General features: G+C 32.7%; 1 protein-coding gene across 3 annotated transcripts; it reads right to left on the reverse strand.

The window, feature by feature from the left end:
* Positions 1 to 6,921: 6,921 nt before the first annotated feature.
* Positions 6,922 to 22,422, reverse strand: LOC134695810 (glutaredoxin domain-containing cysteine-rich protein CG31559-like). 3 transcript variants are annotated; one of them, XM_063557225.1, is made up of 6 exons: positions 22,229 to 22,422; positions 19,320 to 19,745; positions 13,368 to 13,385; positions 10,513 to 10,749; positions 9,113 to 9,178; positions 6,922 to 8,217 (listed from the first exon to the last, which is right to left on the reverse strand). In XM_063557225.1, the coding sequence occupies exons 2-6, from the start codon at positions 19,740 to 19,742 to the stop codon at positions 8,029 to 8,031; spliced, it is 933 nt and encodes a 310-aa protein (XP_063413295.1). In that variant the 5' UTR covers positions 19,743 to 19,745; positions 22,229 to 22,422; the 3' UTR covers positions 6,922 to 8,028. The 3 variants fall into 3 exon arrangements, with proteins under 3 accessions (XP_063413295.1, XP_063413297.1, XP_063413296.1); XM_063557227.1 differs by lacking the exon at positions 13,368 to 13,385; XM_063557226.1 differs by lacking the exon at positions 22,229 to 22,422 and having other exon boundaries at positions 19,320 to 19,951.
* Between the last annotated feature and the right edge of the window lie 27 nt (positions 22,423 to 22,449).

Consider the following 22,449-nt stretch of genomic DNA (forward strand, 5'->3'; position numbering starts at 1 on the left):
TACTTATAAATGGACTTAGTTTTTTCTGCGGGGAAACATTACATTTACTCTGTGGTTAAAGTTTTTAGAATTTTAAATACTTTCTTAAACTATCCTTGGTTTGTACCAAACTTGGACAGAAGCTTGTTTATGATCATAAGATAGTATCCATAAGTAAATTTAAAAAGAAAATAAATCCATTTTTTCCGTATTTTACTTTTAAATGGACTTAGTTTTTCTGCAGGGAAACTTTACATTTACTCTGTGGTTAAAGTTTTTATAATTTTAATAACTTTCTTAAACTATCCTGGGTTTGTACCAAACTTGATCAGGAGCTTATTTATGATCATAAGATAGAATCCAGAAGTAAATTTTGTAAAAAGATAACTCCATTTTTTCTGTATTGTACTTTTAAATGGACTTAGATTTTCTTCCAGTTAACATTACATACAGTCTGCAGTTATAGTTTTTAAAACATTTATTAGATTTATTAACTATCCTAGATTTTTACCAAACTTGGAGAGAAGCTAGTTACAATCATAAGATAGTATCAAGAGGAATATTGATTTTGTTCCTCATTTTGGTTGAGCATGCGATTTACAGCATAAGTAGGCGAGACACTGGGTTCCGCGGAACACTTACACATTTTTTTCCCTTCCTATAGATATATTTGTGTAATGTTTTTTATTAGATATTTTACTCATACTGTACCCAATTGTGTTTTTGGACATTTTTATCAATTGGGCAGGGAAAAAAACCTTGTATTTTCAAAAGATTAACTTAATCAAACGTTTTATAGAAACCTTACCTATATCTTCACTAAATAGATATGCTCTAAATTTGTGTAAGAATTCCATAGCATTAATTCATATTTATTAATATTCATGATCTTAAAAAACTACCGATTATTCCTGTAGTTATCTCATTTCTAAAAAAAATAACATTTGTGATATTTTCCTACAAAATTGTTATAAAATATAAATGATCATCATGCATAATTAAGCCGAAAGGTGTTTTTGTTTTAAATTAGTAGTTCATGCACTTGCTTTCAAGTTAATGTTATGAATCTTTTCCAAATATGCCTCATTGTGATGTCAAGAAGAATGACATTTATGCTGGTATAAACCTAATACTTTATTGCATGCCCATGCTTATCTGTGTAATGTTGTATAATCATAAGGTCCTCTACGATTCGTCTGTGGAGGTCCTTTAAGAATACGCATGTCCGTCTCAAATCATTTCTGATTTCTCACTTTCAAACCCATCGGAAGTGGGTAGCGACTTGAAATGATTATTCATTATTCAATCTAGAATTTGTGTACTGTACATGTGCAAAGAAAAAACTGTAATGTAAAAGTCCTTATTTAAATCTGAGTTTAACTTAGTAAAAATAACTTGCAAACCCCTTGGAGTTAAAGAATACCATTTACAAGTGATAGTTACATTGATCATCAGTTTCAATATAAAAATAAGACGTGGTATGATTGCCTATAAGAAAACCCTCTAACATATCCAAATGAAGTGGCATTTTAAAGCTATAGGTCACTGCACGATCTTCAAAATCAGCACCACATAGTTAGCTATAAAAAGACAAGAAATGACAAGTGTTGAAAAACAATTCTTATATAAAAAAAAAAAAAAAACACCTTACTGCCTGTATATATCTTTAAAAAAAAAAAGAACTGAAAAATCGTTTTTTTGCAGAAACAAACGACAACCACTGAATACAGGCTCCTTAACTGGAAAAAGCACAATCGTATATCGAATAATTGTGATTTATGTTGCGTGTTTGCTCTTTTTTTCCTGTCTTATTAAAGATTTGTTGCATGCTATATTAAATTAAAAAAAAAAGCATTAACAAATCTGTTTATGCACAGATGATATGCATGGTTAGATGTTTAAGTACGAGCGTTAGTGAGTTCATGTGAAGAGGAAATGAAATATCATTCTCTAAAAAAAATCAGACATCTTATTCAACATGAAAAGAACATATTTCGATAATATAACTTGTTCTCAACGCAAAGTTTAAATGCTAACTACTCGGTCTCAAGGTTAAACACATTGATCAAGCACAATCATGTACTTTACAATTTTACTGCCAGAGGCAATGGAAGAATCGGTGCTTTGCACCTGTTGCCGAATGCTTTTTATCTTAGATTGCATCATATAATTTCAAAATAATGTATAATTTTCATAAATAAATCTTAAGAATACATTACATGATTACATGTACTTTTAAAAACAAGTGATAGTTGGTAACAGAGATTGAGGAGGAACTTTTTCAATTTTTTAATTAGAATTTAGTTTTGTAAATTAAATACCTTCATTTTAGGTATAAGTCCACTCGCTGCATCATAAAACCGGAAACCAGCCAACAAAAAAACACAATCCTTTGACAACATCTCCAACCTGTCGCATGCGCGCCATAAAGCGTCATCATTTGTGCTTTGCCAGGCACCAAGGCGAAGAAGAGGTTGTCATAATGATGGGGCGTAGAGCGTAAGTTGTTGTTATCAAAGGCACTTTCTGACCTCCAAAACCCAGTTGATATGAATTCCGATTAAAAAATCTATTACCTCATGAGCTTTAACATGGCAGAATTGCATTCACGGTAGAAATGGTTAAAGCATAAATGTCTAAACCCAAGTTCCAATAAGGAAAAAGACGCGTTTGACGAGGTCTAGTGAGACAAACGTTTTAAATCAGCAAGGACAGAAAATCATCATCTTCAAAGCATAAGCCTCCTGAAAGATATGCATATTTGACTATAATAGATCCATATCCCTTTTCAGTAAACTCAGTGTAACCTTTTTCTTGAAAATGTCGTAGGAAACAATCTGCTACTTACTTGATGCACGGTAACTGAGAAATGATCAATTTGTTTCGACTGACACCGAGAACGGAAAATTGACCATTTGGAGGCATAAACACCTCCTGTTAATTACCTGACTGAATCTGAGATGTGCTTGGTTGTTTGCATAGAAAGTCCTTCCTTTCTGAGGGAATTCCTGACAACAACCAATCGTGCAAATAAAGATTTCTAGACCCTGATGACTCTTTCCTCCCTTGAACTGGGAAAGTAGATCGATCGTCCCTAAGAGGAAGTCAAAATGGCTTTGTACACCACAGAAAAAATAAGTCTAGGAACCAAGGATGTCTTGGCCAAGCAGGAGTAATAAGAATGACCTTGCAACAATTCCTCTGAATCTTGAAAAGAAGAGGAAACGTAGATTAACTGAACATTCCCTTCAAAGATAGATAGCGTCATGTCATCTACTGCCCAAGCTTTTTCGTCTGGAAGTGACTGACTCTGAATCACACAAAAAACAAAGAAAGTAACACAACCAATCTTTTACAATAGATTTCTTATTTCATATAAATGCAGATTTAGTATAACGCATTCAAAGCTCTATATCTTAATTGTATTGGTCACACAGCTACTGTCTTAATGAGATTGATCAGTTCATATAACCGAGCACCCGACTAAAGACATAAAGCTATTCTGTCCTCTAGATAGTTAGCCTCCCAAACCCGTCAAGTTCGCATCAGTGTGATTGAATAATGACTCAAAGATCCAACAATATTCCTTTCAGAAGATGTTTCTATTGAGGCCACCAATGCATGTTGTACAAACTGAGGAAGTATTGGTACATGCGGCTATCACAGCTGAGAATTGGGTGCCAAACCTTCGACATATACCACTGTATTGAACTGATGTGTAGACGTCCTCGTGGAATGTCGTCCTTGATTGGAATCAAGAAACCCACCAGCTTATGAAATTGACGAGCTGGGATAACTGAAAACTGCATCCGAGAATTGACAAACTGACGTACTGAAAAATTTCAAAGATCTTTAAGAGTACATACAATCTAAGACTTTTATCCTGAAAAATTATTAAATGTATTAAACATTTGACTTTTCTACACTTTACACAAGTATTCACCATTCAAAACTAAAAGACAAATTGAAAAAGTTGTTCTTGTTTTGTTTCATAAATAAGGAATGGCTAACAAAGATACGTTTTGTAAAAAAAAACCACTCTGATTCAAACTTTTTTTCCTTCTGAAACTGTGGGACATTATCGAGATGCTGGATTTTTTGGTATCGACATAAAAACATAATGTTTTCTGTTGGGCGGACTTGTTTTTCAACAAACAATCAGCGTACCCATGGAAACCAACTGAACACCTAGTCCTCTCGATTATTCATACAGAAATTTCTTAAGTAGAAAGAAATGAGTCAGCAGTATCTTTTAACTTCACTTTCAGCTTAAAATCAGGATGACCTCTCACTAAATAGTTAAAAATTCATTTATCTCAACCATCACGAGATTAAGGATTCCAGATACAGTTAAGTTTGTCTCAAATCTCGACTTACGTCTAGAAATTGACAATTAGGGTCATATGAAAACAAATACTTACGACATATAAAGGCAACAGTAACATACTGGTGTTCGAGAGTCGTAAATTGATTGAGAGAAAACAAATCCGGTTACAAACCAAAACCTAGGGCAACATATAAACCACAAGAGGAATAACAAATTAACAACAGAAACACCGAAGTGCATAAAAAAAAATGAGTTCTGCTTATTAATGTCAATTTTCCATTGCTATGTAGCACCATTCCAACAGCGCCTGCATACGGAGTATATATCTTACAGTTCCAGTTAATACGATATACCAGGGCTTGTATTTTTTATCATGATTGCCTTGATAGAGGTTTGCTACTCACAAGGGAGCTATTAAATCAAGAGTTTCAAGTGGTAAAGATAAAATCCTCCCTTCGTAAATTTTTGAGTTGGTTGACAGTTATAAAATATTCATTTCACATATAGTAGCGGATATGTTCTAAATGTCGAGACTATAATTCCGTCTCATTTCCCCGAATGTGACCCTCCGAATTAATCGTGTTTGAACTATCATGAGGAACACGATTATCATGTGTGCAGCAGAATCTGCTACAGTTAAATCCGTTTGGAGTACCTGATATCGTTTTGCTCAGTCTTTAGTTTTTATGTTGTATTTTGAGTTTTGTTGTTTATCAGTCTGGAGGGATTACTAGACCAATATTTGTCTGAAAATGTTCTTCAAGGAAAATGAAATTCTGATTGGGAACTGTCTCAGATTTTTACGATGAAAAATTCAAAATAAGTATCCGGGTAATTGGATAGCCAAATCGGTGTTCTTTTAATATAATAATGCTTCGGGTATGTAGAAAAGGTACAAATAACTGAAGGTCACTAGGCGGGCTGTTCTGTTGGCAAACTTCTAACCCTTTTTTCAAAACACTCTAATTTTTCAATCGACTGTACCGCACCCTTAATGTATGTCACACCAAGTAAATTATTATTTCTGTCAATCTTTTCTACAATTTAGAGCACCACAGCTTCATGTATGAACTCAGAGATAACTGCGATGTCGTAGTTCTTATTATGATGTCATGATAAAAAGATTAAATAACGTAACAGCTTTATAAAGCTAATTCGAAAGATTTTTTTAGTTTTTTAGTTTTCATCCAAAACTAGAATAACCAAAACCACAAATATATAAGAGGTAACCTCGACGGGAGAGAGAGAGCACCTTTTTTACGGTGTTAAAGATCTGTTTGGAACCTCTCAGTGACTTATCGCTCACTAGATCTTGCAGCTGATCCCAATGAATAACATTCTTAACGAAGCATAAGTTGTTGAATTGTTCGGTTTTGCTGTTTTTGATTGTGTTTCAACGTAAAATTTTACAAAACATAACCCTCTTTAACGTGGTCTTCAGCATTTAATATAGAGCTTAAGGACTGTCCCTCTGGTGTCTCTCGTCCCTCTTTTGGAATTTATGGATTTTAAATATTGATGGTTGTGTACATATGCAATTGATTTGAGGCACAATCATTTCTCAATTTTTGAAACCTTACTTACTGTATATGTATACACCTATAGCATAGTGCCATTGAACAGAAAACTTCATTTATATTGGTATTGTGTGTTAATTTGATATTATTGATTTATAATGTTTTATTTAAATCTTAATTATACGTTTAAACTTTCCTTTAGGTAGGTTGCATTCGATTCAGCTGATAATTTAAAAAAGGTCAACTAAAGTCCAAGAGAGTGGAGGTTGGTTTTTATAGTATCTATATTATTATGGTTGCCTTTTAGACGGTTGTTGTTATCAATAGTAACCTGTATCGAATCAGTATCAATACAGTTTTCCTCTATTATTTATTTATATCCATGTTTGTACAATGATTTCAGATAAACGTTATCAGTAACAATACTTAACAATCAGTTGGGTCCTATTAATGTAATATAAAGGACTTTATGGGCTGTTATTTTAAGTCAATTTCCGCAGTTTTATGGTGTAATTGAGAAAAATTTCACACAAAAGGTGTTGAATATTTGTACTGGTAGTTTCCATGACAAAACATCACTACGCGGACCTCTACGATGAATTTACTTAGAAATGTACTAGTTCAGTTTAGCTCCAAGAATGCATTCTTTCGATGTTTTTTTTTTCGAAACAAACCGCTGTTTTCAAATGTATTTAAATTCAAACTTTTTTTCGAAACATATACAGGAGAAAGCAAACTTAATTGTCCGACAGTATTTTTTGCCTTCTAATTTTCATTTATGAAAATTCTATATTGTCTTCCCTTCTAAAACAAATGTTTCCATAAGTTCAGAATCAAACTTTTTTTTTTAAATAACGACAAAAAAGAACATTTATTGGTACATGTACATTGTACCTTATGATGATACATAGTGATACTAGTAATCGAAATTATAAAACTAAAAGTCTTTCCATTCAAACCTTGAATACAAAATTCTAGTAAAAGACAAGATATCATACAGTTTTAAAGCCCCTTTTTTCTCTTTTGTCATATATATCTTAGCATAACAGAATCATTGGTGTGAACAGTAAGAACTAGTATACACAACATCATCACGTCTTAGAGTTAAACCTTTTTATTCAAAATTACATACATTTTACAAAAAAACATTAACAATTATAAATACGAAGGTAATTTGCTTCAATCAGCACTTTGGTTTGACAAACATAATGAAAATGAAAGACTAGCTTCATGTCAACAATACTTAACTGAAACCAGTCATAGCCACTTACTCCTTGAACAGGCAACCAGACTAGTTTCATGTCCACGATATAGAACTTGAACGACACGCATCATTGTAAAAGTAAAATACTGCAAGGTATGGCGGTATGCTTTATTTGATAGTTCTATATGTACATAAAAAAAAAGATAATCTCATTTTTTCTGATCACTTTATTAAGTGTTCGGCTTGCATATAAATATTGAAACTAGTGGCCAATTTAATCAAGACGCAGCCTCCAGGGCTGGCAACAGTGCGATGTGAAAGAAACAAAATCATAATGAGGATCATCTTGAAAATAGTTATCGGTCTAGACGTTCAAAGCCTTAAAACACTATACATTGAGGAATTTTGAAGAATAGTTGAAGGTCAAATAACTTTTTTTTTATTTATTTTTTACCACCCATCGTATGACCTTGATTCGAGATTGCGGAAGCTGGTAAACAGACGGTATATGTGTAAATGATAACTGAAACCAAGGATTCCATAACAACCAAAAACAGAGATCTTAAGTTTGATAAGAGTTACAAAAGAATCAACAAATTCGGTGGACGTTATATGAGGCACAAAGAAAGGTTGAACACCGAACTAACTTCATTCTGGTAAGGTGTGTTCTGTACTCAAAATAACTTTGAATTAGAATTATACATTGGCAAAGACGATATATGTGCAAATAATTACTGAAACCAAGGATTCCATAACAACCACAAAAGGAGTTCTTAAGTTTGATAAGAGGTACAAAAGAATCAACAAATTCGATGGATGTTATATGACACACATTGAGAGGTGTGAAATAACTTCGAATTAGAATTATATATAGGCATAGTTCGTTAGTATCATAATCAGGCATTAACATCTGTCTATAAAAAAGTCCAGCTTTTCTATTTTCAGGCAAGGATTGCACAACATATTCAAAAAAATCTTTAGTTTATTCAATATATACGTCGTTATTCTTGTTGGTCTAGACACATATCACATCTTTGTAAGCCATTTTCATCACACTGCATACATCGAAGTGAATAGAATTCCTCCGTAAAAAAGTTCCTTTTTAATGACTTTTTACTTCCATGACAATGTATGCATGGAATATATCTGTATCCGCCACATTTTTCACAATGAGATCGCACATTTATTTTCTGCAAAATTAAGTTATATACTATAATACATAAATTGGTTAACGTGATTTTCTCTAATTGAATAAAAAATTTGTTAAGAAATATGAGTTGGAGCCATAATGTCTTGTTTCAGTTGTTTGTATGCGTAAAGTGCCTACCAGTAATCCAGGACGGAAACACCGAGAAATAAAAAAAAAAACACATTCTAACCATTCCTTGCAGTTTCAATTAATTGATTATAGCAACATAATTATTGTCAAAATTTATTCAGCAAACTACACATTAGTATTCAAGTATTCAGTTTTGAACATAATAATGATATGAGATATATTATAAATATGACTTAGAGTCAAATGCACTTCTATGATCGTCAAAAGATTTTAAGAAATATTTTTTGTTGCTTTCGCTGGTTTTTTTCTTAATGTAACCATCTTAGTATAACCAGTAAACGAACACACACTTTTAAAACACAATTTTGACTTTGAAATACCTGAATAACAGCTTTATTTTGACAATTCGAAAAAAAACACAGTTGTATTAAAGGTACAAAATATGAATATATCAAAATGGCTTGTTCTATTTCATCCTCAACTGCTTTCTCTTTAAAATTATATACCCCTTATGATTCTTCCATCGGCAGTTAACTTCCTATTTATCAATTATGTATACACCTGAATATATTACACGTGTGATATTTATATACCTTGAGGCAAAGGTGGACCATTACTACATGTGCATTATTCATAAATCTATTCTAAGTGGATTGTTAATCTGTCATATGAAGAATTTCCCTGTTTGTAGAATACTTACTTAGTGTTTATTGAGGGCTCTTTGATATTTAATTTATTACCAAGTTAAATATTTAAAGGTAATCAAATGCAGAAATATTGGTACCCTTAACTTTTAATTGTCTTACCTCAAAATGTTCTAAGATTTTCTTCAGTTCACCAATTTCGTTTAGTTTTTCAAGTTCATCTTCACTCTGAAAAAGACAGAATTTATGTTCATTTGATAAAAACACTTCTTGAAATAAAATTAGAAAATCGACGGGTGCCACATGTCAGGGAGCAGAATCTGTTTACCCTTCCGGAGCATCTGAGATCACCCCTAGTTTCTGATGGGGTTCGTGTTGCCATAGATGTAGATGGGTATTACATCTATGGTGTTGCTTATTCTTTAGTTTTATGTGTTGTGTCATATGTACTATTGTTTGTCGGTTTGTCTTTTTATTTTTAGCCATCACATTGTCAGTTTATTTTCGATTTATGAGTTTGACCGTCCCTCTGGTATCTTTCGTCCCAGTCTTCTACAGTTAACTCATTAAATTATCAAAAGTCGGCAGTAATACATTAGAATTTTCTTCATGGGTAAAACATCATAAGGACCATCCTGACTATGTTCGTCAAGTCAAATGTACAATAGCTTGATTTGACTTTTCTATTTATACCTTTTTGGTGTATATGCTATTAAACATGTTAAACCTCTGGTGTGATGAAATTCATTTTCGAAAACGTGTCGTGCGCATGTATTTCAGTTGGTGTAGTTTATTATTATCTCTTATATAGATCCACAGTAAGTTCCAATTCAGGCTAAAACTAAACCAGATTAATGAGCACCAAATGCCTTCAAGACTCTGTCTTATTGTGTAAGAGTTGGGCTGCATCAGTGCTGATTGCAATCGTGTTTGGCTTTTAATCTATACAATATGGACATTTTGACTGTATTGGCAATTGGATTTCAGTCAAGTATCCATATTTCAACAGCATTCTGAATTCTTGTTGTGAGTCTAATTCAATTGACATTTCACAACTTTATAATACATGTACTAGTAGTTCTTATCTTTATAGATCTCAAACTTTGATAAGTGAAATCAACGCTTAGACAAACGAACATTTATATGTATTATCTACTTATTATGCACACAGGTTTACTGTGCGGGTTTTTTTGCAACCACTTAATGTAGAAATACATAATAAATGTACAACTATTAATCATAGTCATACTTTTGTATATAAAATTGAGAATGGAAATTGGGAAATGAGTCAAAGAGACAACAACCCGACCATAGAACAGACAACAACAGGAGGTCACCAATATGTCTTCAATGCAGCGAGAAATTCCCGCACCCGGAGGCGTCCTTATGTATATCATTACACGTCGTAGATATTGCATTGCTCTGTCTAAGGTTAAACGTACTAACGGAATTGCTTTTCGTATGAGAAATTCAATAATACCTAATTCTTCAAACAAAATTTCAAGTTGCTGGACGAATAGTAAAATCACTGACAATGCTAGCTTATAATGCACGTGACTTACCCCTAATAAATTTCCATCGGCGAACACTTGTGGTAAAGAAATCTCATTACTACCCAAACGTTCCATTAATTCTTTTTGATTTTCACTATTCATAAACAAATCCTTTTCTTCATATCTAACCATGTGATTTTGTAGAATCTTTTTCACAATTTTACATCGTTCATGAGTCTGTCTCACTACTGTCATACTGGTTGTATATATCACAATTTTTCCTATTTCTTGTTCTCTTATCTTCCTCTGAAATTATATAGTACAATGTTAGTTTAATGCATAATTCGTCCTTATCCGCTTGGAAAAACTATTAACTGAACACCCAGTGCTTCTTACACATTGTGTTGTTCAACTATAGAAGCGAATCGTATTTGTGCTTATTTTAACGTACACTTAAAACAAGTCATTTTCAATTAATATTTTGTGGTCCGATTGATTTCTTCAGTGGAAGCATGTAAAGTAAAACAACTAAGATCAGGACCAAGAGCAACAGAGTAAGTATGCAAATATGGCAAAAGGCAAGTTGTTAGCCTTGAGTATATCACTGGCTAAAACCTAGTTGATATAGTTGTACGCAGTAGACACACCATATCATTAAGCATTAATAAATTGTTGCTTAAAGTTAATTGTAGGTTCTGTCTCCTCTAAGCATGGCACAATCAATTTATCTACTGTTTATCTGTATAGGTAACAGTACTGGTATTAATTCTTTAACGAAGCCATACATTCAACATACCCGTGCAAAGCTGGTTTTAAAACGAATAACTCGTTTTTTTAGATCGTCAGGGTTATATGCCTACTTTTTATTTAATAATACATTTGGCCTACTGAATTTTGCTTTGATCTAGAAATAGGATCGACAAAGAATGTTAACAAAGATAACCAATGTATTTATGGAAGAAAACTAGTTCCTGTCTGAACTAATATCCTTTGATGTTTCTTGGTTCCGAGAGTTTTCGTAACATCTAGATGCCTGTATTTATTGTTTTTCCTCGTTTAACAAAATCCGCTTCAGGTAATTATTCCAGTTGTTATTTATAAGTATGTTGTCCTTAAACGTCGGTGTTATAAAACATTGTAATAGTTCAGAATTAAGTACTACTGTTTGCGTCAGAATCATATATATTGTTAAGTGCTAGCCAATTATCATTAAGTATTCATTAGTTTACTGTGCCCGGTGTGAAATCAAGGTTCTTTTCTCGTTTATGTTTGTAATCGCGGCATAATCCATCGTGTTGCCAAGACTGGAATGCAATGACAGTTACTGCAAGAGATTGTTTGCGCGCAAGGAATATGGCGCTCTTCCCGACACTTTATATTGGGTGTAAATTACTGGTTTCGACAAAACAAACCCGCGTAGTTCTGTTGTGCATTCTGTACATGTATAATTGAACAGCTCTTTCCCGTCAGCACGTGATTTAGTATCAGACAGGGAAGTTCATTAACCAGATTGTCAGTAGAGCTTTTATGGTGTAAAGGCATAGACGAAGTGGGAAGTGTAATGGGTATAACCAGTGCTTTGAAAATAATTATTTTTGTAAAAAATTTAAATGACCACTTAGTTGAAGGTTGAGGCTAAAGGTTAATTTAGATTACAACCAACAAGTTTTATAACTCAATATTTCATAAATCGCTTAAGTATAATTAAAATAAATAATGGCATTTGATTTGAGCCAATGCTCAGTGGTGAAGGCCGTACTTTGACCTATCATTGTTAACTTTTCATACATTGTGACTTGGATGGAGAGTTGTCTCATTGACACTCATACCACATCTTCTTATTTATATGAAGTAACACTGACGTTGGAACTATCTTTCAACGTCTTTGTAGATAGTATGGTGTGTCAAAATTTGATAAATACAAAACAGTAACAAAAATGATGCACAACTTTAGGCACAGAAAACACGCAAATCAACATCTGATTTCACAGAATACATTATTTTTTTTTTAATTCCTTTGTAGGTTTAAAAGAATTTAGCGTATGGGTTTCCCGTCTTAGACAGATAGAATAATTTCGGCTGCATACACATGAATTAATACAAAGATAGCTATAAATATATATATATTATTCATTAAGTTTATTAGTTATTTGACGAGATCGATATCCATTTGGATCAAAATCGTGGTCTTTCATGCAAAAATCTTCAGCAATGCAATACAGGATCATTTAAACGTTCAATTTTATTGCTGTGAAATGATAATTATCTTTAATATTGAACGTTTTTTTTTCTTTTCATGGCTTGGTGTTAAATCAATATCAATTCCAAAGAATCTGCTATAGTCTGTGATGTGTATGTATTGATAAGTTATAATGTTCCCATTGTTTTCTTTCATGGTCACGTGATGAGATCGGATGAAAATACAGAACAACAAAGATACAGACATTACAACATTAAACTGTGAAACAAAGAACAAAAATGAAGAATTTTTATGAAGTTGTGCCCACGGAGGAAAACTATAAAAGGCAAACCGCTAAATTTATGTGACAGTAACTTTACAAAACAGATAAATCAAAAGACACGCCTCGTAGAGGTCATCATGCGGTCTCAAGCGATGAATAAGCTTTAACATCATATTGCACATGTAAATGTGTTCATACGATCTGATCAAAATATAGATCCCGTGAACATGCAAAGTAACTTGGATCTATATTTTAATCAGACATAGCTGAAAATAGAAATTTTTATTCTTGTTACTACTTAATTTCATCAGGTGAATATTTGAAGAGTTTCTTATCTAATTCTTTTCGAAATCCCACATATAAAGTGAATTACACGCAAATAATGTTTACGGAAATAATTGTTTAACATTCCTGTGTCTGGCATGCAACATGGACAAAATCAAACACGTCAAATATACTCACCCATTCTTCTTCATCAATCTAACAATAATTATCAAATAAAAGGAATACATTATCTTTAATTTTTACAAGTAGTATTGGATAATTAATAGATTGGTGGATCGAGGAGGTTACGGGTGTTGGACCCCCCCCCCCTTTTTTTTGTGGCCGCTCAATGCATTTGAATGGGGACATATAGTTGGACCCCCCTTTATCCTGGGTTGGGACCCCACCCCCTTTTAAAAATGGCTGAACCCACCCTTGTAATATAATCATTTACCATGGCGTTTTAGCAGTTGGTATACAATGGATCTTTTTCGGATTTTTTGCTTAAACGTCCACCAGCAGTGGCATCGACATAGCGGTTGAAATACTGAAGACAACAGGCATATAGTTTAGTATGCATGATTCATTCGGCTACATAAGACTCAAAAATGAAAAAAAAAATCTGACCATGAAAGGCGGAAGACCTTCTGAAAACTTTCCTATCGAATCTGATTCGTGAACGTTGGTAGTCTTTTCAGAATAATTTGGTAAATTACTTAATATTGGTCCAGTTATTCATATTGAAAAAAGCTTGTTTCAGATAAATGATCAAGGAACCCTGTTCTTTTACTTCTCCGTATACAATAACTCATTTACCCTATCACATGTACAGTTCGTGTATTAAAATATCCAAAACTTAAAGGCCACTTTTAACATCAATGAAATACAATATATAATAAATTTAAAGAAGAAAAAAAACTTGTGACAAAGGTATCAATCTTCCGTGTTCCAAATTCTTTTGTTCGAAATGAAATATAAGTGAAATGTAACTTATACAAATGATGACGATTTGTATTATCAAAGTTATAAGATTCACATTGTGTTTAAAGGAAACCACGGTATAGATTTTCAAACCAGGAAGGGAAAGCAAGAGAAAGGTTATTCACAGATATTTTTTTTGTTCAATATTTGGTATTGTTAAAATTCAATTGATAACATGTTGAATCGTTCCTTCTTACATCTCTAAGTTTATTAAAGTATAATACATTTTGACTCATGTCGACCTACTGATCAAGGCTATTTGAAATGTTATGTAACCACCAGGTCACGTTTACAGCCGCATTGCATGTATCAATCAGGTCATTATCAGGATAGTCATTATGGGAAATACAGTTCTTCAAAAATGACTGCCTTTATTTAAGCTTCCCTATTCATTAACCATTGATTATTTATAGTTGCCTTGTATTTTAAAATATACACTTTGTGTGTGTATATTTGTTCTGAGTTTCCTAAAACGGCAAAAATACACATGAACCGCCGCAGTGGAGAACTTTTCATAAATCCCCCCCGGGGGGGGGGGGGGGGGGGGTTCCAGTTATGCTTCCGTGATTGTCTATATAACCAACCAACCCAAGAAAGTAGGGGCAGCCGTCCCAGTCCCCCCTTTTGGTGGAACAGGTCCATACTACAGTGTATATGTTCTATTTGTCAAGACTTGACTTATCATAAGAATGGATAGATTTAGAAAACTTAGCAGTTTTACTACAGCCAAATTTGTAACTGCCTCGAGTAGAACGTGAAAGTTTCAGTGCTTCCACATTTTAGACAAATGTTGTTATAAAACTTCAAATGAATATGATTCTTGGCTTTTGAGATAATTATTTGTGAAATAAAATCAGGAAATGCTCCCAACGCAACCATTTTTTTTACTTTCGCTTTGATCCCGTATAGAATTTACAATTTTTAAAGACCATTTTCGAGTTCAAATCGTGACTGTATATTATTTTTGATATATAGCGAGTGACGTGATTTAGAATTGTTATAAAAAGCAAACAAATACATGTTAATGTCATCGATAAAATTTACTATTTTACAAAGGGATTTATGACAGGTGCTTTAACACAATTTGCATGTTTAGGTGGGGTAAAACTTACATTATCATGTTTTATAAAATATATGACCAAATAATACGAGGTATGATCCTACATTATTACTTATGACCCTTGGCTAAATCTTTGTATTGCAACCAGTTATCTTATCTATATATAAAATATGTCAAAGGTTGAAAGTAACAACAGTTTATTGCAAATATAAATTGATTAAACTTGTTTTATTTCTGTATGATCAATACATCAGATGTAAACTGAGATATTTTACTGTACTTGTCTTTATCTACATATTTTTTTATATTAAAACCTTGATTATTAAAAGGGAACTATATACAGTGAATTTGATCACATTCTTCCGTGTTCGTGACTAGTTGGATCTTTTAAAAATTAAGCTCTATTTATGAAGGATGATTTTTAATTTAATTTTGTGAAAACTTATTATCATCATCCAGATCCTTACGCATTTACTTCCCTACCAAACAAAGAAATGAAATCTGCAGTTCACGGCACGATAAGAAATGTGTTTACTTTATTTATATATTTTTTTTACAATAGACCATCTTTTGTTGCTATACATTTTCCCACATAATTTTAATGAAAAATCCTTTGATTGTATAATTATATCGGCTATATTGCCTTCTCCGTCCGTTTGCCTATCAAATAAAAAATGTATTTTCATCACACTTTTCTCCAAAACTACTGAAGAGAATGGTCAGCAGCCAAAAAGCTCAGTAATAGTTGTAATGTGTGTGCTTTTTGCATCTGTCAGACACCTACTTCTTGTATCCGATACTTTGAGTAACGAGTGAGATATGCTTATGTATGTTGTTCGGTGTGAGCCAAGGCTCCGTGTTGAAGGCCGTACATTGACCTATAATGGTTTAATTTTTTAAATTGTTATTGGGATGGAGAGTTGTTTGTCTCTTTGGCACTCACACCACATCTTCCTATATCTATAAGCTCGACAACTGGTGCATTGTTGATATTAATACAACTTGATTCTTTCCCTTTTTCATTGGGACACCTTTATAGATTGCATGTATACTGAAAAAAAACACCATACCAGTGGCGGATCTAAAGGGGTTCCTGTGTTTTACCCCCCCCCCCCCTTTTTTTTTTTTATATAAATTACAACAAGTGGTTTTGTATGGGGAAATGTGGTTGAACGACCCTTATAAAAATGCCTACATCCGCGCCTGAATGGAACACAACATAAATGAGACAATTGTAATCCCAGTTTTTTCAGGATTAATTGAAGAAGTCATTATCTTTATAACGGTCCCAAATTCAAATTAAATTTTAACAGGCATTTCACTTTGACTCTTTCGGTGCAGGGGGGTTAATACTCAAGTTTTTTTCATCCACAAATCATGTGTTTGCGTGATGCTTTTTGTAAATTGTTTCTTTTTTTTCCATTCAAGCATTGATTTTAAATAACAATAGACTATTGTAAACAGCCTTCAAGTCAATATATAAATATTTTAAAAAGTCAAAGTCATAATGTTTTATGGCCACATAAATGTTTATTTAAAGGCTGATTTTGTCCATAAGCTAAGTAGTCAATATTTTTATGTGCAGTACACACAAACTTGAGACGTTAACAAGTGTTTGTTACATATAAGGTACGTGTATGTCATACAAATAGTTGTTACTTTCATGCGGTAGAACAAAGGTTACGAAAAAAGATGTGAATAATATATCATGTCGTTTTCATGTTCATTGTCATAAGTAAGACTTCCATCACTGTCATTAGCCCTTTTTTACATTATTTCAAAAGAAACGAGTCCATTAAAATAACACACTAAATAATATATAAGAAGAGTTTGTCAGCTTTAAACATACGTTCAGGTCGTCATTGTTATGTACTGGTTATATGTTGGACTAGATTTACATGTATTTAGTTGATAAGACTTGATGTAATTTTGCAGATGTTCCATATGCACATGCGATTCCGTCTGGTCTTATCATTGATTATACAATATACCACATCATTGAACATCCCCATATAAAGTTCAAGTTAGCAGACGCAAAACGGGAGGGGATCACAACTGGACTGGGTGGTACCTTTCACACTTTTTTTTTGCTCTTCTAGCATACTTTAATCTATTTCTCATGAAAGTGCATCATATTGGTACTATTTTCTCGTTCTTTTGATTTTTCTCTATTCTCTTATCTCACAGTCTTTCATCTAATCTCAAATTGCAATGATTATGCTCGACCCACAACACAAACACACACACACACAACACAATATACAGTATTCAGTGATGGCCAAGGGTCTTAACAATACATCTAGCTCTTATTCTGTTTAGATAATTTAACATGGACTATATATTTATAGAAAAAGACAAATGCAACTATGATTGGGTTCCTAATTTGAACACTTAAAAGACTGGCAGGGATAACTAGTTTTCAGATTCCAACCCTCTTCAGTCTTTTAATCCGGAAGAATGAAACAAGTCAGGATTCATAAAAGACCGTGCAATAAAAAGCAGTTCAGGAAAATCACTTAGCTTTATACAATTGTAAATACAATGTACTGCAGCGATCCATTGACCGGTCTGGTCAATACAATATCAAGGATGAGTAAGTTTGGCTTTAACGTTCGCATTATGTCTAATTAAAGATGAGAACGTTTTAAACCAAGATTAAAAAGGATTTTAAAAGTTATTTACATGTACGTGTAATTTAAAATTTCAATTGTAGATAATTTAAATGTAGTCATTATAAATAACAGACTTTTGAAAGATAAAGAGATCGATGAAATACACATCGAGAGGACCTCCTTTATCAAGAGATCGATGAAATACACATCGAGAGGACCTCCTTTATCAAGAGATCGATGAAATATACACATCGAGAGGACCTCCTTTATCAAGAGATCGATGAAATACACATCGAGAGGACCTCCTTTATCAAGAGATCGATGAAATACACATCGAGAGGACCTCCTTTATCAAGAGATCGATGAAATACACATCGAGAGGACCTCCTTTATCAAGAGATCGATGAAATACACATCGAGAGGACCTCCTTTATCAAGAGATCGATGAAATACACATCGAGAGGACCTCCTTTATCAAGAAATCAAAGGTTTAGAGATAACACTCGTATATGTACAGATATATGACAAAACGAATTCCAGAGATTAACTTTGTCAATGTTTGAACAAGGAAGTGATCCATATTACGAAATCATTATATTTGTTTTATTATTGGTTTTCCTTATTCATCAGAAATAGTATTCGGAACTAATTTAGCAAAAACTTTATTTTTAACAATAAAAACCCAAGACCACATGTCAGGTATTTTATTGCTTACCAGTGTTAGGTAAACTTTTTGTGTTTAATTTAAAATTCTTTAATTATTCTGTCTTCCTGCTAAATTATTTTAATAACAATAACAATTCAATACCTTTCAATCAAAAGTCATCAATGTTTTTCACAATCAATTTATCGATACCACTTATTTTTCACAGTGACATAAGGTTTCGAACTTTTGTTGTTATTAGATCAACGAATACACCAATCAATCAACAAATCGACATATAAAACATAAATTAACTAATTAATATTGTATAATATAGAAAGGGAATTCTAAAAGTCATGTCAAAACCCGGACATCGCTACCAAAATGACTTTCTCATCTCAAGGCCGCTGGTTAATTTAATTAACTTTTGACATAATTTGACGAACAAAGTGCTTACTAATGAACGGTTTTTAAATTTTCCGAATTGTTATTTTAATTAGACATGCCTGTGTAATTTGACTGAATTTCCATTTGTAGTGTATAATATATAAATATAGATAAGTTCAGCCTATTGTATCCTTATGATTTATAATGGTTTTAAATAAGGTTATCGAAATCATCACATATTATACTCTTAAGAATGCAAATATCATGGTAGCTGTTTAGTGGGTGGGTTTGGCAGGAATTGGGAACTTCATTAAAGCTACTATCTTATCATTTAGATATAATATTTAAATACAGTCTATATAATATGCTCTATCCTCACTGGATACAAGAGACCTCAAACTAGACCTTTTTTGCGTGACACCTATCTCCAAATATTCCTATTTTCGTATAAAACATTAAAATCTCACCGTATTATCTGGTGCCTCCCTCATAAACGTATTTATTCCAGCTCGAACCCTGTTTTTTAATCCTCGTACAGAACCTTTCCTACTAAGGATCTGTTTCTCCTGAAGTGAAGACGGATCGAGTACGTTACGTCTGCCAGCAAACGTTTTCTCTGAAGAACCATCTCCGCTTTCTAAGTCCAGGTATAATGGTAAGGTACCATTACCATTAATTCCATTTAGAGATAAATGTTTAACATGGTTTTCTAGTTCGGCATCAGTATATCCATTCCTTCCAAGTTTACAGTACTTCCTTTCGTCCACTCTATTGTAATCCAAATTAAAACTAGCTTCAGACTGGCTTCTCTGTAATCCGGTGATTTTTTTATGCTTGCTTAGAGGTGTAACACAGACTCCAGAAGAATCCAAATTGCCGTTAGTTTTCATTTTCTTAAATAATTAACAATGGTATAAAATTAACGCCTATATTTTCAACAACGTCACTGAATCTAAACATAAGAATTCTTCATATTGTGTATCTTTCTTTAGGTGTGGTCGATACAATCAATTAAAAAAATATAATATTTCCCTGATGTGCTCAACAGACAACTGCAAAAGCAACTGTCATTTTCCACAGGTAAATATCTTACCTGAGTGTGACCACGTGACTATCATCTGATATCTGGATCGTTAAACATTAGCTAAATACCAGAATGGACAACTTAACAAATAGGTACATGGAGTTTAATGTTTCAAACAACATTATTAGGAGAAAAACAGGATAGTTTAATGTAAAAACAACGGTTTTAATTTATTTACATAGATACAGTCACTAGAACTGCCCTTCATAATGTTTTTGTTTGTTTTCCGAAAAAGAATGTTAAAAATGGAAAAGTTGACTTTTATTTACAATGATTATCTTTCAACAAGATTTTAAACAAAGAAAATCAAAACATCAACTTCAGTTGCATTTACAGATAAATGCAGATAAAATGGACAAGGGACGTATAGTCCTGACTTCTGGTTGTCATTGCTTAAGGGGGGTCTTTTTCATCATATTCATCAGCCTTTCCATCATTTACACTAGATATTCAAGATTTTTATGTACTAACAATGTTTAACACTTCCTAGACCAAATACCCGAATATGTTATTGTATTATTGTATATAATATGCAAGGAAATAAATACACTATACTTTTCCAACATTCAAGGAAAAATTTATTCAGATAATATGTATTCTTAACTTGCACATTGTGTAAACTAAGATTTGATTTTTTTTTGTCTAATTGCTAAGTTGTGCAAATTGTGATATATGTGACATTTTAGCGAAAAAATACAAAGCACGATATAATTTGAGCGCCAATCTCAGATCATTTTCAAATAGGACTTTCGAGTGCAATTTTCTGTAACACTTTTATCTGTATTTACATTTTTTTTTAAAGTAAGAATAAAAAAGTTTTATAAATAAATGTATCTTATTTGATTTACATCTGAGTTATATCTATAGAAAGTTGGATTCAGTAAAAAATCAAAGAGGTAGATTTAGATATCAGTAAATGACTGAAAGGAGGGTTTAGGATATAGCTTTTTTGTCTCCAAGTGGATGGGTTTTTTTTTAAACTAAATGGTGCTTTAAACTTTCTGCATTATTAACTTCACATATCGTTAACTTGATCCTGCTCTAATTATTTCTTTCTTCCATCTCACATGGTGAGAAGGGGTAACCGATATGATAACTGGCAATTTTTTACCTCTCCCTTAAATGTCGGCACGGGACATTTGCGCTTTTTCATAGGACATTTGCGCTTTTTTTTGTGGACACTTGCGCTTCAAAACATAGGACATTTGCGCTTTTTAAAAATGGACATTTGCGCTTTTCGCATAGGACATTTGCGCTTTTTTTATATATATATATCTATGACTTCCCTTTTCTTTTATCCGGGCTTGGGACCGGCAGGTTTGACCGGGCAGAGTTAAAGTCATTCTTTATGGTTAAAAGTTTAAAAATCATTTCATAGCACAAACATGTCATATTGTTGATATTTGTTTAAAAGTTTATGTACAGCTAAAAGTACACATTCTTATGAAATAAAACCATGCATGTACTGTCATCACAATTACAGGTCAGTTATAGCTTGATATTCGAAGCCCAATGAGTGAACAAATCTTGCTCTTGTTATCTGTCCTGATTGGTACTTAAATAAATGATCGAGTTTCTACTTTGGGAAGCCTGTTCATTAATGTACCTAATCATAAACATTTTTTTCATTTACTAGTCTCTATAACTTTAAACTCCATGTTCAAGACTGTGTAAATGTGAACTAACTATAATGACAAATATAAGTTATTTTTTTTAACTAAATGATTACTTCTCATTAAGATTACAGGTAGACCACTTTAGGTAAAAAGCGCAAATATCCGGTCAATTTAATACAGGTGAATCAAAATTAAAAGCGCAAATGTCCATAGTATTTGAAGCGCAAATGTCCTATCGTTTTACAGGTAAAAAAGCGCAAACGTCCTGTGCCCTTAAATGTCCCGTCATTTCGCTAAAATGTCCATTGCCGGTAAATGTTGTACTAGTCGCTTGCGTTCAGATGTCATATTATTAGATAATTTTAATATTAAAATTAACAGATACATGCATTCACTGGGTTTGATGAATATCTTATTAGAGCAAGTATAAACTTTTTAAATGTTTATGATTTTTACCAGTACATGACAACCTATATATCAGAAATCATTAGTTGTATACTAATGAATGACCAAATTAATTGATCGTATTTCTTATGTTAATTATTTTGACAATAACAATTTTTACATGCATTTTGTATGCGTTACATGCATATTTGATGATATAATGTCAATAAATGAATGTGTATTACTTGTATAACACTCGTTAGTAGTACATTAACTGTCAATATAGTTGTACCTTTTATATAGTTTGTCCTCAGTTGAGTTCTCTGTTGACACATATATATCGGTGACAGCACGCGACTATATGAACCTTTTAAGAAGAAATTAGTGGGGTCTTGCAGCACATTACCATAAATCTGTACAAGGCGTCAATATATAAATATCAAGGAAAAGCTGTGTTCGTCTATTTTGCAATGCACAAGCAAGTGATGTTAATTAAACGTGATGCAAGTGTAA

The sequence above is a fragment of the Mytilus trossulus genome, chromosome 14, assembly GCF_036588685.1.
Source record: "Mytilus trossulus isolate FHL-02 chromosome 14, PNRI_Mtr1.1.1.hap1, whole genome shotgun sequence".
In the NCBI taxonomy this organism is placed as follows: Eukaryota; Metazoa; Mollusca; class Bivalvia; order Mytilida; family Mytilidae; genus Mytilus; species Mytilus trossulus.